The 19,330-nt window shown below is 51.1% G+C and overlaps 1 protein-coding gene across 1 annotated transcript; it reads left to right on the top strand.

Annotated features, from left to right (window-relative positions):
• The first annotated feature begins 1,894 nt into the window (after positions 1-1,894).
• Positions 1,895-18,518, top strand: LOC142922443 (volume-regulated anion channel subunit LRRC8E-like). The gene is made up of 9 exons (XM_076063244.1): positions 1,895-2,198; positions 8,012-8,169; positions 8,622-8,735; positions 12,021-12,325; positions 13,604-14,113; positions 14,371-14,518; positions 15,262-15,420; positions 16,071-16,220; positions 16,413-18,518. The coding sequence occupies exons 2-9, from the start codon at positions 8,026-8,028 to the stop codon at positions 17,421-17,423; spliced, it is 2,541 nt and encodes an 846-aa protein (XP_075919359.1). The 5' UTR covers positions 1,895-2,198; positions 8,012-8,025; the 3' UTR covers positions 17,424-18,518.
• Positions 18,519-19,330: the final 812 nt, after the last annotated feature.

The raw sequence follows: 19,330 nt of genomic DNA, 5'->3' as shown, positions 1-19,330 counted from the left end.
TCAACGTGACTTTACCGAAAGAGCTAAGAATATGAATCACTGCAGTCACGAAAGCTTTAAATCAAAATTTAGAGCCCGAGGTGTTCAGAACGCAGGATTTGGTTTAGAGCTCTCATCAAGAGGCAACTGCCAACACCCCGACGACAAGTCAAGTGTGGTAGAAAACCCACACAGCCGACAGGGCATCCAATGAATCGTCCAACCGTGGGAGCGGGTGTGCATCTGCCACGGAGATCTTGTTCAATTGGCGTAAATCCGCGCGAAGCCGCAGACTCCCATCGTGTTTCTTAACGGGACCAACGTGAGCTCCCCTCGTCGACCGCAGTGGCGAACGTGGTCCTCCTCCTGACGACTGAGCCCGTGTGAATTCTGGCGTACGGAAGCGGCGTTGCCCGTGTCAATGCGGTGCTGCCATCAGGGACGTGCGGCCAAAGTGTCATATTTACCCTGACTGAAAATGTTTTGAAAATTCGCCCCGCCGCTCGCCGGATAAAATCGGAATTCTTGCAACGCAGCGCGTCCATCCATGATTCGCCCGGCTCGCTCCTCCGCTTCACCGTGGCCACGAGACATCTGTGGTCGCCTCGCCGGCCTTCCCGCGACACGCGGCCACTGCGTGGGCCAGAACGGTGCCCGCCTGGACGACCGCAGCACCCAGGCCGACGTTGAACACTCTGAACGACTACGTATGCATAGTCACACCGTTAGTGTCAGTAGCATAACTCTCAACCACTTATCAGTGCCCTACCTTATTACAGACCAACTCAGACCTTACTGATCACCCCGTGGCCCTTATAAATCTCAACGTTCATCCTATACATTATACTACACTATACACTACACAGCTGTCAACCCCTTATCGGCGCTCTGCCTTATTACAGACCAATTCAGACCTTGTCGATCACCCCGTGCCCCTTATAAATCTCAACGTTCATCCTATACATTATACTACACTATACACTACACAGCTGTCAACCCCTTATCAGTGCCCTACCTTATTACAGACCAATTCAGACCTTACTGATCACCCCGTGCCCCTTATAAATCTCAACGTTCATCCTATACATTATACTACACTATACACTACACAACTGTCAACCCTTTATCAGTGTCCTACCTTATTACAGACCAATTCAGACCTTACTGATCACCCCGTGCCCCTTATAAATCTCAACGTTAATCCTACCAAGTCCCATCACAAGGAAGAAACACAAACAAATCGACACGGATTTGTATTGTTGTTTGCCCGTATTGAAACGGCTGTACGCCCGTACGGGCCTGAGAACTCACTTTGCCTGCGCAAAGACCACGACGGGGTAAAAGCGTGATGGGCTTCTACAGCTCCGCAATAGTCGAGTGTGAATAGTCGCCTAATAGTCGCTATTGGCTATCAGAGGTTCTCCCCAACAACCAGTCAAACAACGTTTGGGCGGTCATCTTGGGTAGGGGGGTGTGTGGTGGCTTCTCCCTTACCAAGATGGCAACCCCCCTCCCACCACGAGTCACGTGGTGTTGATATTTTGTGGGTGTTTTTTTTAATTGGTCAGCTCCATTGCACGTGACATTTAACTTTATTTCATAGCCCGATTAAGGCCCATGGTAAATAGCATAGACTAGATAAGGCGCTGCTGCGTTTCAGACTATACCAAGCATAGCCCGGAAGAGGGGGAGGGGTATGAAAAGCATCAAAACTCAAGACGCGCTGAATAAATGTAGCGAATTTGTTTGATGTTTAATTATTTCATCCATAGCGAAAAGAAGCAAGAGGGGCTCGCTGGCGTTAGTGAACGGTTGGGTTTGCTGTGTACCCCCCTAAATTAAAACAATTTAAGTTTGCCGGTGGCATTCACCCCTCCCTCGCCCGCTGCCCGTGTTGGTTTCGCCCACGACCCTCTCCCTCCACCACCAAAGTGTCGCGTTTTGGCGGGAGAAGGCGGCTGTGTGTTCTGAGGAGACTAACAACCACCACCACAACATCTATAATCATAAGTATAACTACTACTATAATAACAATAACATCTACAATCGTAACTATAACACTAATAATAACATCAACAACTTACAACAGCAATAATATAAACAATTACAATAGTAATAAAAACATGAACTGCTATAATAACTAATACTGTAATATCAACAACTACTACGACTATAATAAAACAAAAACGTGAACGAGAGCGAGCAACACAACGGGGGCGGTGAGTGAGAGAGTGGAGCCGACCTCTCGCCCTCACAGCCTGAGGCCCACAAAGACGCGCGGGCTCTGTCAGCCTCACGCAGCCCATCAGGGAGACTACACGGGGAGACATTTGTGTTGTGTCTGTGTGTGTGTCTGTGTGTGTGTCTCTGTGTCTGTGTGTCTGTGTGTGTCTCTGTGTGTGTGTGTCTCTGTGTGTGTGTCTCTGTGTGTGTGTCTCTGTGTGTGTGTCTCTGTGTGTGTGTGTTTCTGTGTGTGTGTGTCTCTGTGTGTGTGTCTCTGTGTGTGTCTCTGTGTGTGTGTGTAAGCCTCACGCAGCCCGTCAGGGAGACTACACGGGGAGACATTTGTGTTGTGTCTGTGTGTGTCTGTGTATGTGTCTCTGTGTGTGTGTGTCTCTGTGTGTGTCTCTGTGTGTGTGTGTGTCTCTGTGTGTGTGTCTCTGTGTGTGTGTCTGTGTGTGTGCGTGTCTCTGTGTGTGTGTCTGTGTGTGTGTCTCTGTGTGTGTGTATCTGTGTATGTGTGTCTCTGTGTGTGTGTCTGTGTGTGTCTGTCTCTGTGTGTGTGTGTCTCTGTGTGTGTGTCTGTAAGCCTCATGCAGCCCGTTAGGGAGACTACACGGGGATACATTTGTGTTGTTGTCTGTCTCTGTGTCTCTGTGTGTGTGTCTGTGTGTGTGTGTGTCTCTGTGTGTGTGTCTCTGTGTGTGCGTGTCTCTGTGTGTGTCTGTTAGCCTCACGCAGCCCGTCAGGGAGACTACACGGGGAGACATTTGTGTTGTCTCTGTGTGTGTCTCTGTGTGTGTCTCTGTGTGTGTGTCTCTGTGTGTGTGTCTCTCTGTGTCTCTGTAAGCCTCACGCAGCCCGTCAGGGAGACTACACGGGGAGACATTTGTGTTGTGTCTGTCTCTGTGTGTGTCTCTGTCTGTGTGTGTCTGTGTGTTTCTCTGTGTCTGTGTGTATCTGTGTGAGTCTGTGTGTGTGTGTCTCTGTGTGTGTGTCTATGTGTGTGGGTGTGTCTGTGTGTGTGTGTCTCTGTGTGTGGGTATGTCTCTGTGTGTGTCTCTGTTTCTGTGTGTCTGTGTGTGTGTATGTGTGTGTCTGTGTGTCTCTGTGTCTGTCAGCATCACGCAGCCCGTCAGGGAGACTACACGGGGAGACATTTGTGTTGTGTCTGTGTGTATGTGTGTGTGTCTGTGTGTGTCTGTGTGTGTGTCTCTGTGTGTGTGTCTCTGTGTGTGTGTCTCTGTGTGTGTGTCTGTGTGTGTGTCTCTGTGTGTGTCTCTGTGTGTGTGTGTCTGTCTCTGTGTGTGTGTCTCTTTGTGTGTGTCTCTGTGTGTGTGTTTCTCTGTGTGTGTCTGTGTGTGTGTCTCTGTGTGTGTGTGTCTCTGTGTGTGTGTCTCTGTGTGTGTGTCTGTGTGTGTGTCTCTGTGTGCGTGTTTCTGTGCGTGTCTCTGTGTGTGTGTCTCTGTGTGTGCGTGTGTCTCTGTGTGTGTCTGTGTGTGCGTGTCTCTGTGTGTCTCTGTGTGCGCGTCTCTGTGCGAGTCTCTGTGCGAGTGTCTCTGTGTGCGTGTTTCTGTGCGTGTCTCTGTGTGTGTGTCTCTGTGTGTGCGTGTCTCTGTGTGCGTGTGTCTCTGTGCGAGTGTCTCTGTGTGTGTGTCTCTGTGCGAGTCTCTGTGCGAGTGTCTCTGTGTGCGTGTTTCTGTGCGTGTGTGTGTGTCTCTGTGTGTGCGTGTCTCTGTGTGTGTGTCTCTGTGTGCGTGTGTCTGTGTGTGTGTGTCTCTGTGTGCACCTCTGTGTGTGTCTGCCTGTGTGTGCATGTGTCTCTGTGTGTGCGTGTCTCTGTGTGCGTGTCTGCCTGTCTGTGTCTCTGTGTGCATCTTTGTTGCCTGTGTGTGTGTCTGCCTCTGTGTGTGTCTCTGTGTGTGTCTCTGTGTGTGTGTCTGTGAGCGTGTCTGTGTGTGCGACTTTGTTGCCTTGTGGGGAGCGATAGTGTAGCGGTTAGCGCGCTGCGCTATGAACCTGGCGACCCGGGTTCGATTCCCGCTCACGGCCAACACCAGTGACAATTATCTGAACCGGTCCCGGGCCTCCCCTAGGTCGACTCAGCCTCAAATGAGTACCTGGTGCGGTGTGTAAACATTGCCACTAGGGAGACAAAGGCGGTCGGGCGTGGTGCTTGCCACCCACCCCCTCGTGTACCGTTCCGGCCTTCATAGGTGCTCGCTAACAGCACTTGCCCCTGCAGTCTGTTAAGGCTATATGGGGGATCTTTGTCTTTGTTGCCTGTGTGTGTGTGCGAATGTCTCTGTGTGCGAGTGTCTCTGTGTGCATGTCTCTGTGTGTGTCTCTGTTGCCTGTGTGCGTGTCTCTGTGTGTCTTTGTTGCCTGTGTTGGTGTCTCTGTGTGCGTCTTTGTTGCCTGTGTGTGTGTCTCTGTGCGCGTGTCTCTGTGTGTGTCTCTGTGTGTGTGTCTCTGTGTCTCTGTGTGTGTGTCTCTGTGCGCGTCTCTGTGTGCGTGTCTGTGTGTGTGTGTCTCTGTCCTGCACAGATGCCATATTTTCTGTCCGTCTGCTACAGCAGAGGTGTAGGGAATTCCAACAAGACCTACATCTCTGCTTTATTGACCTGGTCAAGGCCTATGATACCATCAGTAGGCCTGGGCTCTGGGTCGTTCTTCGTGCTTTTGGAGTACCTGACCCTCTGCTCACGATCATTAAGGACCTTCATGATGGTGAGCGGGCCCGGGTAAAACTACGTGGCCGGGAGTCAGAGCCATTCCCTGTACACCTTGGGGTGCGACAGGGATGTCCTCTGGCTCCCACATTATTTAACATCTATTTTGACCACGTAGTTCATGAAGCCTTCAATAGCTGTACCGGGGGAATCTCCATATGGTACAGATATAATGGGAGGCTAATCGATGCCCGGGTGCGGTCAAGGGATGGCTCCCTATTGCTCAACCACGTTATGTATGCTGATGACTTGGTAATAGCTGCTCAGTCAGAGGAGGAGTTGGAGACGCTGCTGCTGAGACTGGAGCGTGCCACTAAGAGGTCGGGCCTTACCATCAGCCCCACCAAAACTAAGCACCTGCCTGGGTATTTTGTACCATCGGACACTCCACCCCCACAACTCCCAATCGGTGATGGGGCAGTTGTGGAGAGAGTGGAGAGTTTCCCATACCTGGGCAGTGTGCTTATGACTGGCTCCAGTTTAACAGCAGAGGTCTCACTCCGAATCAGTCGAGCGGCAATATCTTTTCATCGGTTGCGTAACGCTGTGTGGAAGCTACCTGGTCTGTCGCTCCGCACTAAGCTTCAGGTCTTCTCGGCCACGGTCATTCCCTCCCTTCAGTTTAACACGTAGGCTTTCGCGACCAATATTATTCATAATAAAGGTTTTTGGGTTAGATCGCGTTTATTTATAAATGTGTCGTAACCCTCCACCACCCGACACGGCCAATCAGCAAAGAAAAGTGTCACGTTGACAAAAGACAAATAATTCACTACTTCAGCCCCCCGGTGTGTTGAAGAGTTAATCCACATTTACAGTTTGAGTACGACGTTTCGCTGGTAAATACTTCCAGCATCATCGGGCAATTCGCCAGAATGGTAAAGCCCTCGCTTGCTCCCGGTTTTATATAGAGCAGAAGAGTGACGTCATCACTTAACTCATCAGGTGCAGTGATTAGAGGCGGAGGGGGGGGTAATGTAATTATATAATCGATTAGTAATCAGTCATTGGTTATGATTAGTAATGAGTTGTAGATTAGTAATTCTTTAAATCAAAATGTAATGTGTATTATTTAATAATACGCTTCCAGGCCGCACTAAGCCGGTAGCTGTCAGAGCGATTAAAGTTATTCTTGTTCCTCTCAATTTCAATGGATTCTCTAATTAGTCTTTGCCAGTAATAATTAGTTTTACACACCACTGCAACATTGTCAAAATCAATTGAGTGTCCTTGTTGACAAGCATGTTCTGCCACTGCCGACAGTTGTGTTTGAGATAATTTAATATTTCTCTGATGTTCTTTTAGTCTTACGCTGATGTTACGTCCCGTCTGCCCAATGTAGCAGCTGCCACATGAACAATTAATCCGATATACACCTTCTGTTGATAGTTTAGGTAATGCGTCTTTAGTGCAAGATACTAGTTTTTGAATTTTGTGTACTGTACCAAATCTTACTGTAATGTTTTGCTTTTGCAAAACGCGGGCTAATTTGTCAGTTACTCCTGAGATATATGGAATTTTTATTGTTTTAACAATCTGGTCGCTTTCAGTAGTATTGCTTTGCGATCGTGATTTGGCATTCAGTGCTCTGTTAATTTGAGCATTATTGTAGCCATTCTGTCGTAGTGCGTCTTTAACGTGTTTAATCTCTCTCACTAGACTCTCACCATCTGACACGGTTTTTGCCCGATGTACGAGCGTCTTGATAAGAGAGGATTTTTGAGCTGGATGATGATGTGATTCTGCATTCAGATAGGCATCAGTGTGCGTTTGCTTTCTGTAAACGCTGTGTGTTATTTTACCGTTTAGGCCATGTCCAAGCAAAATATCTAGGAATGGGAGTGTGTTATTCACCTCCATTTCCATGGTGAACTGGATGGCCGGGTTTTGTGCATTGAGATGATTTAGAAAATCATTAAGTGTATCTTTACCATGTGGCCAGACAACCAAAGTGTCATCCACATACCTAAACCAAAAGGATGGTTTTAATGTGCTCGAGGCAAGTGCTCTTATTTCAAAGTTTTCCATGTACAAATTTGCTATAGCAGGGGATAAAGGAGAACCCATTGCTGCTCCTTCCTTTTGTTTAAAGAAATCCCCTCTCCATAAGAAGTAAGTGTTATTTAAGCAATGGCCAGCAAGTTTCGGAATATCTTTTTGTAAACCGGTATTCTTTACTAGTGTATCAAGTAATTTAAGCGATTCGTCCACTGGAACCTTAGTGAATAGAGAAATCACATCAAAGCTTACCAGAATATCATCAGGAGTAAGTTTAATATCTTTAATCACATTCACAAGATGTTCTGAATTTTTTATGAATGAAGATGTCTTACCGATGTAGGGCTGTATTTGTTTGGTTATATATTTTGCTAATTGATATGTGGCAGAGCCAATTGTACTGACTATGGGTCGTAATGGGAGGCAGTCGCCCTCCAACAACAACGGAGGGCGGAGGAGCGACGCTCACAACAGTGAGCGGAGCGCCGGGTGGCTAAAGCACAGCAGGTTGGCACAGTAGGGGGCACAGGTGGTGCATCAGCCAGTCATCTCAGTCAGTCGACCCGTGGCACCTGGGTCTGCCCCGTGACCTCTTGCCAGCGGGCGTTCGACACTTCACGTGGCCTCAGGGTGCACATAGCCTGGCACAAGCGTCGTGGTGACGTCACCGCCACTTAGTGGCGAATGGCGGTTGTTGTTGTTGTGTGTGTCTGTGTGCGTGTCTCTGTGTGCGTGTCTCTGTGTGTGTGTCTCTGTTGCCTGTGTGCGTGTCTCTGTGTGTGTCTTTGTTGCCTGTGTGTGTGTCTCTGTGCGCGTGTCTCTGTGTGTGTCTCTGTGTGTGTTTCTGTGTGTGTGTTTCTGTGTGCGTGTCTCTGTGTGTGTGTTTCTGCGCGCCTGATGTCTGCGTGTGTGTCTCTGTGTGTGTCTCTGTGTATGTGTCTCTGTGTGCGTGTCTCTGTGTGTGTGTCTCTGTGTGTGTGTCTCTGTGTGTGTGTCTCTGTGTGTGTGTCTCTGTGTGCGCGCCTCTGTGCGAGTGTCTCTCTGTGCGTGTTTCTGCGCGCCTGATGTATGCTTGTGTGCAGTCTCGGCCCGAGTCATGATTCCCATCGGAGCCCTGACCTCCTCCTTCTCATTGGAGGGTCACCAGGACCTCAAGATCCTTCAGCCCTGGTGGGACGTGTTGTGCGACATGCTCTCCGTGCCCATGTTCATGATCGGCATCTTTGCCGTGATGCTGCAGGTGCGTCGTTCCAACAACGCTCCAGAGAGCCCCCCCACGCACATTCATCAATGTCGCCGCCTTGCTCATGGATATTGTATAACATCGCGCCACGGTGGCCGGGAGATATTGACGACCTCGCCTGGTATGTAGGAGGTCACAGGTTCCATCCCCGACCCCTGCTGCATATTCGGACTCTGCGTATGTCTCATCAGCACGGTGGCCGCGAGATGTTTACTACCTCGGCTGGCACGCAGGAGGTCGTGGGTTCCAACTCTGCGTGCGAGCTAACTCAAAGAGAGCGAATCTTGGGTCGATATGGGTTGCCCCCCCCCCCCCCGTACACACCGGAAATCGCGCAAAGTGAACCACCTGCGTGGAGCGGCGTCCTCCAGGAGACCACACAGCGTCACGTGACCATGACGACCGCTCGTCATGGTCACGCGGTACCCACTTCCCCCGCCTCTGCCCAGAACATGAACGAGCGCATCCTGTGTGTGCCGGTGCCGAGCGGCTTCGACGTGGATCTGAAGGAGTGGAACGAGACCGTGCTGAGGGACCTCGTGGCCAACCCCAGGGCCCACAGGGTGAGTGAGGGTCCCCCTCGGGCCGGCTCGGCACCACCGTGCAGGGGGGGAACCGCTGGTTGCCAGCGGAAAGGCCGGCTGCGCCACCGACAGTTGCCCGAGGAATAGTGTCATGTATAGTGTAGTGTATAGTGTAGTGTATAGTGTAATGTATAGTGTCTATAGTAGTGTAGTGTATAGTGTAGTGTATAGTGTAATGTATAGTTCATAATAAAGGTTTTTGGGTTAGATCGCGTTTATTTATAAATGTGTCGTAACCCTCCACCACCCGACACGGCCAATCAGCAAAAAAAAAAGTGTCACGTTGACAAAAGACAAATAATTCACTACTTTAGCCCACCGGTGTGTTGAAGAGTGAATCCACATTTACAGTTTGAGTACTGTGACGTTTCGCTGGTAGAGCTAATATTTACTTTTGGAACTTTGCTATTCTCAATTATTTTAGCAACCTCATGTCTAGTTATCTCTGCCTCATTATGTGGAAGGAGTCTAACTGCTGATTCTACCTCAGCAATTATCTCATCCACTGGAATTGTGCGTGGGGTAACGGCAAAAGCCTTAAGAGAGCTGCGTGTAAATAAGGATATCCAAATCCTAGCAGCTGATAAAGGCCGCACTACTGTAGTGATGTCACGAGCCGATTATGATAATAAAATTAGAAATTTACTAGAGGAAAGTACTTACATTAAAATTAAACGAGATCCAACTAATACTTTAGAACGTAAGACCACTGCAATAATTGCAAATTCATTAATCCCTAAAAATGAGCAATACCTAATTAAGCCAAGGGCCTCAAAACCACCTAGACTCTATGGGCTACCAAAGATTCATAAAATCGGCATCCCATTACGACCCATAGTCAGTACAATTGGCTCTGCCACATATCAATTAGCAAAATATATAACCAAACAAATACAGCCCTACATCGGTAAGACATCTTCATTCATAAAAAATTCAGAACATCTTGTGAATGTGATTAAAGATATTAAACTTACTCCTGATGATATTCTGGTAAGTTTTGATGTGATTTCTCTATTCACTAAGGTTCCAGTGGACGAATCGCTTAAATTACTTGATACACTAGTAAAGAAAACCGGTTTACCAAAAGATATTCCGAAACTTGCTGGCCATTGTTTAAATAACACTTACTTCTTATGGAGAGGGGATTTCTTTAAACAAAAAGAAGGAGCAGTAATGGGTTCTCCTTTATCTCCTGCTATAGCAAATTTGTACATGGAAAACTTTGAAATAAGAGCACTTGCCTCGAGCACATTAAAACCATCCTTTTGGTTTAGATATGTGGATGACACTTTGGTTGTCTGGCCACATGGTAAAGATACACTTAATGATTTTCTAAATCATCTCAATGCACAAAACCCGGCCATCCAGTTCACCATGGAAATGGAGGTGAATAACACACTCCCATTCCTAGATATTTTGCTTGGACATGGCCTAAACGGTAAAATAACACACAGCGTTTACAGAAAGCAAACGCACACTGATGCCTATCTGAATGCAGAATCACATCATCATCCAGCTCAGAAATCCTCTCTTATCAAGACGCTCATACATCGGGCTAAAACAGTGTCAGATGGTGAGAGTCTAGTGAGAGAGATTAAACACGTTAAAGACGCACTACGACAGAATGGCTACAATAATGCTCAAATTAACAGAGCATTGAATGCCAAATCACGATCGCAAAGCAATACTGCTGAAAGCGACCAGATTGTTAAAACAATAAAAATTCCATATATCTCAGGAGTAACTGACAAATTAGCCCGTGTTTTGCAAAAGCAAAACATTACAGTAAGATTTGGTACAGTACACAATATTCAAAAACTAGTATCTTGCACTAAAGACGCATTACCTAAACTATCAACAGAAGGTGTATATCGGATTAATTGTTCATGTGGCAGCTGCTACATTGGGCAGACGGGACGTAACATCAGCGTAAGACTAAAAGAACATCAGAGAAATATTAAATTATCTCAAACACAACTGTCGGCAGTGGCAGAACATGCTTGTCAACAAGGACACTCAATTGATTTTGACAATGTTGCAGTGGTGTGTAAAACTAATTATTACTGGCAAAGACTAATTAGAGAATCCATTTAAATTGAGAGGAACAAGAATAACTTTAATCGCTCTGACAGCTACCGGCTTAGTGCGGCCTGGAAGCGTATTATTAAATAATACACATTACATTTTGATTTAAAGAATTACTAATCTACAACTCATTACTAATCATAACCAATGACTGATTACTAATCGATTATATAATTACAATACCCCCCCCCCTCCGCCTCTAATCACTGCACCTGATATGAGTTAAGTGATGACGTCATCCTGCTGCTCTATATAAAACCGGGAGCAAGCGAGGGCTTTACCATTCTGGCGAATTGCCCGATGATGCTGGATGTATTTACCAGCGAAACGTCGTACTCAATCTGTAAATGTGGATTCACTCTTCAACACACCGGTGGGCTAAAGTAGTGAATTATTTGTCTTTTGTCAACGTGACACTTTTTTTTGCTGATTGGCCGTGTCGGGTGGTGGAGGGTTACGACACATTAAAATAAACGCGATCTAACCCAAAAACCTTTATTAAGAATAATATTGGTCGCGAAAGCCTACGTGTTAAACTGTAATGTATAGTGTCTATAGTAGTGTAGTGTATAGTGTAATGTATAGTGCAGTGTATATTGTAATGTACATTATAGTGTAATGTATAGTGTAGTGTAATGTATAACGTGTGGTGTAATGTATAGTGTAGTGTAATGTATAGTGTAGTGTAATGTATAGTGTAATGTATAGTGTAGTGAATACTATAATGTGGTGTGTAGTGTATAGTGTAATGTATAGTGTAGTGTAATATATAGTGTAGTGTATAGTGTAATGTATAGTGTAGTGTATAGTATAACGTGTGGTGTGTAGTGTATAGTGTAATGTATAGTGTAGTGTATAGTAGTGTAGTGTATAGTGTAATTTATAGTGTAGTGTATATTGTAATGTACGTGATAGTGTAATGTATAGTGTAATATATAGTGTAGTGTATAGTGTAGTGTATAGTGTAATATCCTAGTACAGCACACCAGTGTGTTGGAGAGCAAAGCCACAACATTGACGATCTTGAGTACGGTGACGTTTTGCCAGTAATTACAACCGGCATCATCAGGCGAAAGCCATATTTGAGCCAGCTCTGTCACCCTGCAAGGGAGGGGCATGCGATATCACCGCCACGCCAGTTCACTTTGCCCTTCTGCGTGCGTTCCCACACTCGCCCAGACCGGCTTCGACCAGTACCAGTACCGGTTGATCAACCAGTTCTGCTACGACAACGCGGTGCTGTGGATCAGCAAGTACTTCCCGCACCTCGTGGTGCTGCACACGCTCGTCCTGACGGCCACCAGAAACTTCTGGTTCAGGTTCCCGGAGACGAGCTCCAAGATTGAGCACTTTGTGTCCGTGCTGGGCAAGTGCATGGATTCGCAGTGGACCACGCACGCCGTCCACGAGGCCGCGCTTGATGGGGTGGCAACAACGGCGGCGGCGTTGCGGCCGTCGCTGCCCGCCACGGCGGGGAGCTGCAGGTCAGAAGGGGGCTGACGGAGAGACGGCCCACGGCTCCTTCCTGGTTATTATTATCCCCTCTCTTGCCTTTGTCATTCCTTCCCCCCTTAAGTAAAAAAAACCTAAAAAGTTCCCCTTTCTCCCTGCAGGGGGACCCCGCGTGGGTTTGGGGCAGCGAGCCCGTTCACACATATCTCTATCCCCCTGCGTTTCATAACCGGTTTGGCTTACGGTTGGCGGTGTGCGTGTGTGTGTACGTGTGTGTGACGTGTGTGTGGGGAGCGGTAGTATAGCGGTTAGCGCGCTGCTGTGGTATGAACCTGGCGACCCGGGTTCGATTCCCGCTCACGGCTAACACCAGTGACGATTATCTGAACCGGTCCTGGGCCTCCCCTAGGTCGACTCAGCCTCAAATGAGTACCTGGTGTGGTGAATAAAAACATTGCCACTGCGGAGACAAAGGCGGTCGGGCGTCGTGCTGGCTGCCCACCCCCTCGTATACCGTTCCAGCCTTCATAGGTGCTCGCTAACAGCACTTGCCCCTACAGTCTGTTAAGGCTATACGGGGGATCTTTGTTTTGTTTTTGTGGGGAGCGGTAGTGAAGCGGTTAGCGACCTGCGCTATGAACCCGGCGACCCAGGTTCGATTCCCGCTCACGGCCAAGACCAGCGACGATTATCTGAACCAGTTCTGGGCCTCCCCTAGGTCGACTCGGTCTCAAATGAGTACCTGGTAAACATCGCCACTGGGGAGACAAAGGCGACCAGGCGTGGTGCTGGCCACCCACCCCCTCTTGTACAATTCCAGCCTTCATAAGTGCTCGCTAACAGCACTTGCCCCTACCGTCTGTTAAGGCTATACAGGGGATCTTTGTGTGCGTGTGTGATGTGGGTGTCTGTGAGTCTGTATGGGTCTTTGTGGGTCTCTACGGGTCTCTGTGAGTCTCGATGGGTCTCTGCGGGTATCTGTGAGTCTCTATGGGTCTCTGTGGGTCTCTATGGGTCTCTGTGGGTCTCTGTGGGTCTCTGTGAGTCTCTATGGGTCTCTGAGTCTCTAAGGATCTCTGTGAGTCTCCATGGGTCTCTGTGAGTCTCTATGGGTCTCATTGAGTCTCTATGGGTCGCTGAGTCTCTATGGGTCTCTGTGAGTCTCTATGGGTCTCTGTGGGTCTCTGCGGGTCTCTGTGAGTCTCTATGGGTCTCTGAGTCTCTAAGGGTCTCTGTGAGTCTCTATGGGTCTCTGTGCTTCTCTGCGTCATGACGCGTTGCCCGATGTCCACGCAATCCCACGTACGCAGCGACCCGAGATCCGGCGAAATCCCCATGGAGAAGCTGCCTCCTGAGTCTCCGCCGGGACCGCCCCGGCCCTCCGTCCAGTTTGTCGACCCCGGCGAGGCCGCACCACCCGACCGGTCCCCCCCGGGGCAGAGCGAGGACCGGCGGACGCCATCGGATGATCGCATCCTGGACAAGAAGGAGGGCGAGCAGGCCAAGGCTCTCTTCGAGAAGGTGAAGAAACTCCGCGCTCACACGGAGGCGGGCGGCGGGCTCCACAGGATATACGTGTTGCAGACGGCGGCCCGCTTGCTGCAGGCGCTGGTGGTGCTCGCGTACACCGGCTACGCCTGCCCCAATATGCGCTACCACATCCACTGCGTGGAAGGCGAGTACATCACGGGCTACGGGAACTTCTACTGCGTCCACGGGCTGTGGCGCATCTTCCGCATGATGTGGATGGCCTACGCGACCACGATGTGTGTTTACGCGCTCACCTGTGCCTACGTCGTCTACTGGGTGGTGACCTGCAGGTGAGAGGGGGGGGGGCGGCGGTGCTGCCGCAGAGCGGTTGTGTGGCACCGGATCGCCGTCTGGCAGCCTTCTGGCTTTGGCCTACGGGCTTTTCGGCGATCGTGGAGACGCGGTTAGCGCGGACGGCGACACTGCAACAAAGATCTAAATGTAACGTTTTACTATTGGCTTCGTGGGAGATCTTCCGCGTCGGGACAAGGGTCGACGGGCACTGAGTTCTCTGTGCTGGGGGGTGGGGGGGGCGCTGACACTGCAGGCTCAAGGAGTACAGCTTCGCGGAGACGCGCCAGGAGACGGGGGTGGACGACATTCCGGATGTGCGCAACGACTTCGCCTTCCTCCTGCACCTAGTGGACAAGTACGACCCCTGCTACGCATCCAAGTTCTCCGTCTTCCTGTCCGAGGTGAGGAGAAGCCGCTCGCAGAGCACGCTGTGCGCTGCACGCACGCCGTACACTGGACGGAGCCGACCGCGCTGATCTGAGATGCGGGGTTAGGACAACAAACTGTGGGTCTCTGTGTGGTGAGCGTGGTGCTGGCCACCCACCCCCTCGTGTGCCGTTCTGGCCTGGCCTGCATCGGTGCTCGCTAACAGCACTTGCCCCAACAGTCCATCGAGGCTATACGGGGGGATGTTGAGTCTTTGGGTCTCTGTCTGAGTCTATGGGCCGTGTTAGTCTATGTGTAATGACAGGGTGCCACCTGTCGGCCTGGAGGGGTAATTATAGTTATGGGCAAGTTATGTAATGACTAATTATAAGGGGGGGGGCGTATCGGTAGTAAAGGTCAAAGGCTGAGTCAGACCGCAAGCTCCGGGAACCTGCTTGAAGATTCTGGAAGGGGACGTGGCCGGAGGCGGGGCTTGGCCGCACCGGGGTGTACATGAGGGGGTCCTGAGTCCTGGCTGCGCTAAGTCAAGTAACTGTGTAGTTGGACGCCGACGATGGGGTTGTGTAGCTACGTAGAGATGTTTACATATACGTATCGTCCAGTGTGAGAATAAATAAGAAGGCCTCTACGCGATGTGTCTCGGAAGCTGCTCACTACATATGTATAACATGGGGCGGTACGGCTCATTGGGCCCTCGCTGCTGAAACAAATAAAATCCATCCACGCTTGGCTGCTGGTGCTGTTGCTGCTGCTGCAGGTGAGCGAAAATAAGCTGAGGCAGGTCAACGTGGATCAAGCGTGGACCCTGTCGCATCTGACGGGGCTACTGGAGATCAACGCGCAGGGCGAGAGCGAGCTACGCCTCTGCAAGCTGGCAGCGGTGCCAGTGGACACATACCGCCTCACTCAGATACAGGTGCCCGTGGACACACCCATGCACCCACCCACCCACCCACCTGCTCACTCACCCACCAATTCACTCACCTAGACACCCACTTACCCACCAACTCGCCCACACACCCACCCAACCACTCTCGCACACACCCACCCACTTGCTCACTCACCCACTCGCTTGCCAACACACCCACCCATGCACACACCCACCCACACACCCACTCACTCACTCACCAACCCACTCACCCACACACCCACCCACTCACCCATACACCCACCAACTCACACACCCACTGACCCACTAACTCACCCACACACCCACCCACTCATCCAGACACCCACTTACCCACCAACTCACCCACACACCCACCCAACCACTCGCGCACACACCCACCCACTTGCTCACTCACCCACTCACTCGCCAACACACCCACCCACGCACACACCCACCCACACACCCACTCACTCACTAACCCACTCACCCACACACCCATCCACTCACCCATACACCCACCAACTCACACACCCACTCACCCACCAACTCACTCACCCACACATCCACTCGTCTACCAACTCACCCACTCGCCCAACCAACTCACCCACATACCCACTGACCCACACACCCACTCACCCACCAACTCACTCACCCTCATACCCAATCCCCCACCGAAGGTGCTGACGCTGGACTCGATGCACGGGGTGGCGCTGGGGGCGGCGGTGGTGCAGTTGGTGAACCTGCACCAACTCCGGCTGCTGAACTGCACCGTGAGCGTTGACAATCGCGCACTCGCCTTCCTCAGCGAGGAGCTGCACCAGTTGGAGGTGCGTGGGTGGGTGGATGGGCGGGCGGGCGCGAGGGTGGGTCGGTCGGAGCGGTCCATTCGGCTCCACTGACCCGGCCGTGACATCACCAAAAAGTCACCTCCCCCACCAAATGTATTTAAGTCGCAGTGTCGGGGACCGATATTCACCGTTGCCGTTCGCGGCGTCCGCCCCCCCCGCGCCCTCTTGCAGGTGAAGTTTGCGGTCAAGGCGGAGGTCCCGGGCTGGCTGCGTGAAATGCGCCACCTGGAGGAGCTGTCCCTGGAGGGGCCCCTGACGCCCGCGCTCCTTAAGCCGCTGGGCGGCCTCAGGCGCCTGCGGGGCCTGCGCCTGACGACAAGCGTCGCCCGCCTCCCGCCCGGCCTGGCCGCCGTCGCTGGCGGCGGCCTGCGCTCGTTCGCCCTCGACAACAGCGGCGTGCGCCTCGAGTCGCCGGCGCCCCTGAGCAAGCTGCGCGGCTTGGAGACGCTGCGGCTGACGCGCTGCGGCCTGGAGCCCGCCGAGCTTCCGCGGCCCCTGCTGGCGCTGGGACGCTTGAGCGACCTCGACCTGTCCCGCAACGGCCTCCGCTCGCTGGGCGACGGCGATGACGCGTCGCTGCCGGCGGCCGCCTGGGAGCGCCTCGCCGTCCTGCGCCTTTCGGACAACGCCCTCGTGAGCGTCCCACGGTTCGCGGCGGGGGCGGGGTCGCCGGCCCTGCGCTCGCTCTTCCTCGACGGGAATCTCATCGAGGGCGAGCTGCCCGCGGGGCTGCTCCGCCTGCACGGCCTGCGCGTCCTCGACCTGAGCCGCAACGCCATCGCTGCCCTGCCGCCCGACGTGTGGCTGCTGACTCAGCTGAGCACCCTCCTTCTGTCGGGCAATGCCCTGCGGCGTCTGCCCGATGAGTTGTTCCGGTGCGAGGGATTGCGGACGCTGGCGCTCGCCAACAACGAGCTGTGCGAACTCAGCGGCCTGGTGGGGAGGCTGAGGAGGCTGCGCAGGTTGGAGCTGGTGGGGAACCGGCTGACGGAGCTGCCGGCCGAGCTGGGGGAGTGCGCGGAGCTGAGGCGCGGGGGGCTGGTGGTGGAGGAAGAGCTCTTCGAGTCGCTGCCCGCGCGGGTGAAGGAGGCGATGCGGGGCGAGCCCAGCAGAACGACGCAGAGCCCCTCTGGAAGCCGGGAGAGAAACGCAAGAAACTGGGAGGGAACCCCAAGACACTGAGATGCTTTTACCAGTAATTACAACCACGACCTCCTGTATATCAGGTAAGGTAGTTAACGTCTCAATTACCAAGGCGTAGACACCAATGAAGGTCCAGACGACCAGCGGACTGAGTTTGGGCCGAGTGGGTCGCACACGTCCAGTAAGTCTAGGGTGGGCCTAATAATACACGGTCTTGTGTCTGTGTTTTATTGATCGAACAGTTGGTTCATGTAGCCGCAAACTACAGTTATGCGCATTGAATAATCCGTGGCTGAAAGTCACGTGAAGTAGCTTGTCTGATAATTTGTATAATCTCCCCCTGTTCTATCTCCCCCTATTCTACAGTGAGAGTGAGTGGAGTTTGTATGATTAGGGGTTGACAGGTCTGGGTGTAGGCACTGAATAGGGATTGACAGGTCTGGGTGTAGGCACTGATAAGGGGTTGACAGGTCAGGGTTTAGGCATTGATTAGAGATTGACAGATCTGGGTGTAGGCATTGATTAGAGATTGACAGTCTGGGTGTAGGCATTGATTATAGATTGACAGGTCTGGGTGTAGGCACTGATAAGGGGTTGACAGGTCTGGGTGTAGGCATTGATTAGAGATTGACAGGTCTGGGTGTAGGCATTGATTAGAGATTTACAGGTCTGGGTGTAGGCACTGATAAGGGGTTGACAGGTCTGGGTGTAGGCATTGATTAGAGATTGACAGGTCTGGGTGTAGGCATTGATTAGAGATTGACAGGTCTGGGTGTAGGCACTGATAAGGGGTTGACAGGTCTGGGTGTAGCCATTGATTAGAGATTGTTAGGTCTGGGTGTAGGCATTGATAGGGGGTTGACAGGTCTGAGTGTAGTCACTGATAAGGGGTTGACAGGTCTGAGTGTAGTCACTGATAAGGGATCTAACACCAAAATAAATACAAAACCTGTATTAGGGGAAGCCACCGTTGACCAATTTGGACCCCCGGTTTTTTGTTTTTCTCCGTTGGCTCCAAGCGCTTGATCATAACCCCCAGCTTTTAAGGGCGGTCCGTGAATCGCTTCTTCTCGCCGCTTCCGCCGGGATGCTCGAGAGCGTGAATGCAAACATTAAAACGCTTCCCCATCTTGACCAGGCTGTCTTTGTTTGCTGCGTCCTGTTGATTTCGTTGCCTTGGGTGTTCTGATTGTCTCTGCGAGGCCATGCCGCCAGGACCCTCCTTGAAGAGACGCGCGGCCAAAGGAGATGCTGATACACATGGACCCAGAGCTGGAAACCCAGCATCTCGATGTCTCCGTCTTAACCATTGCAAATCCCCAGAGATACACAGCCATTATGAATCCATTGAGAAAGAGAGAGAGCGCTATTATGAATCCCCTGAGAGAGAGAGAGACAACCATTATAAATCCTCTGTGTGTGTCAGTGTGTGTCAGTTTGTGTGTGTGATTTAATCCCATCTGTAAAGGATGTGATTCCTGACATGCAATACCCTGTTGTCTAGAAACGGAGTTATGGTTGCGGCAGCAGTTACATTGGGGAAACGAAATGACATGTCTCGGACCGTGTTCGTGAACACAAGGCAGATCTGAAACACGGTAGGACCAATACCTCTGCCATTGCCGATCATTGTTTTAACGCTGTGGGCTCACACGAAATATATTTTTCCAATACGGAGTTACTCTGCAAACCTACCGGCTACCTTCAGAGATTTGCTCATGAAGCCATCCAGATATGTAAACACAAACAACTTCAACCGAGAAGATGGGTACAAACTGAGCAATCATTGGAAGGACTTTATTAACCAAGTAAATTCTTAACTGACTGTGATCTTTCCCTCCTACCAGCCTATGTCAGCTGTTATTCCGACTCTCTGTGTGTCTCTCATCATGTGTACCTCTTGCTCTTAGGGGTTTTTGTTCCTGTTGCCCGGCTCTCTGACATTG

The sequence above is a fragment of the Petromyzon marinus genome, unplaced genomic scaffold, assembly GCF_048934315.1.
Source record: "Petromyzon marinus isolate PM22_M1 ecotype Great Lakes invasive population unplaced genomic scaffold, UKy_Petmar_22M1.pri1.0 PM_G_Scaffold_96, whole genome shotgun sequence".
Lineage (NCBI taxonomy): Eukaryota > Metazoa > Chordata > Hyperoartia > Petromyzontiformes > Petromyzontidae > Petromyzon > Petromyzon marinus.
Note: the sequence above shows the minus strand (reverse complement) of the source record. Positions and strands in the feature narration are given on the sequence as shown.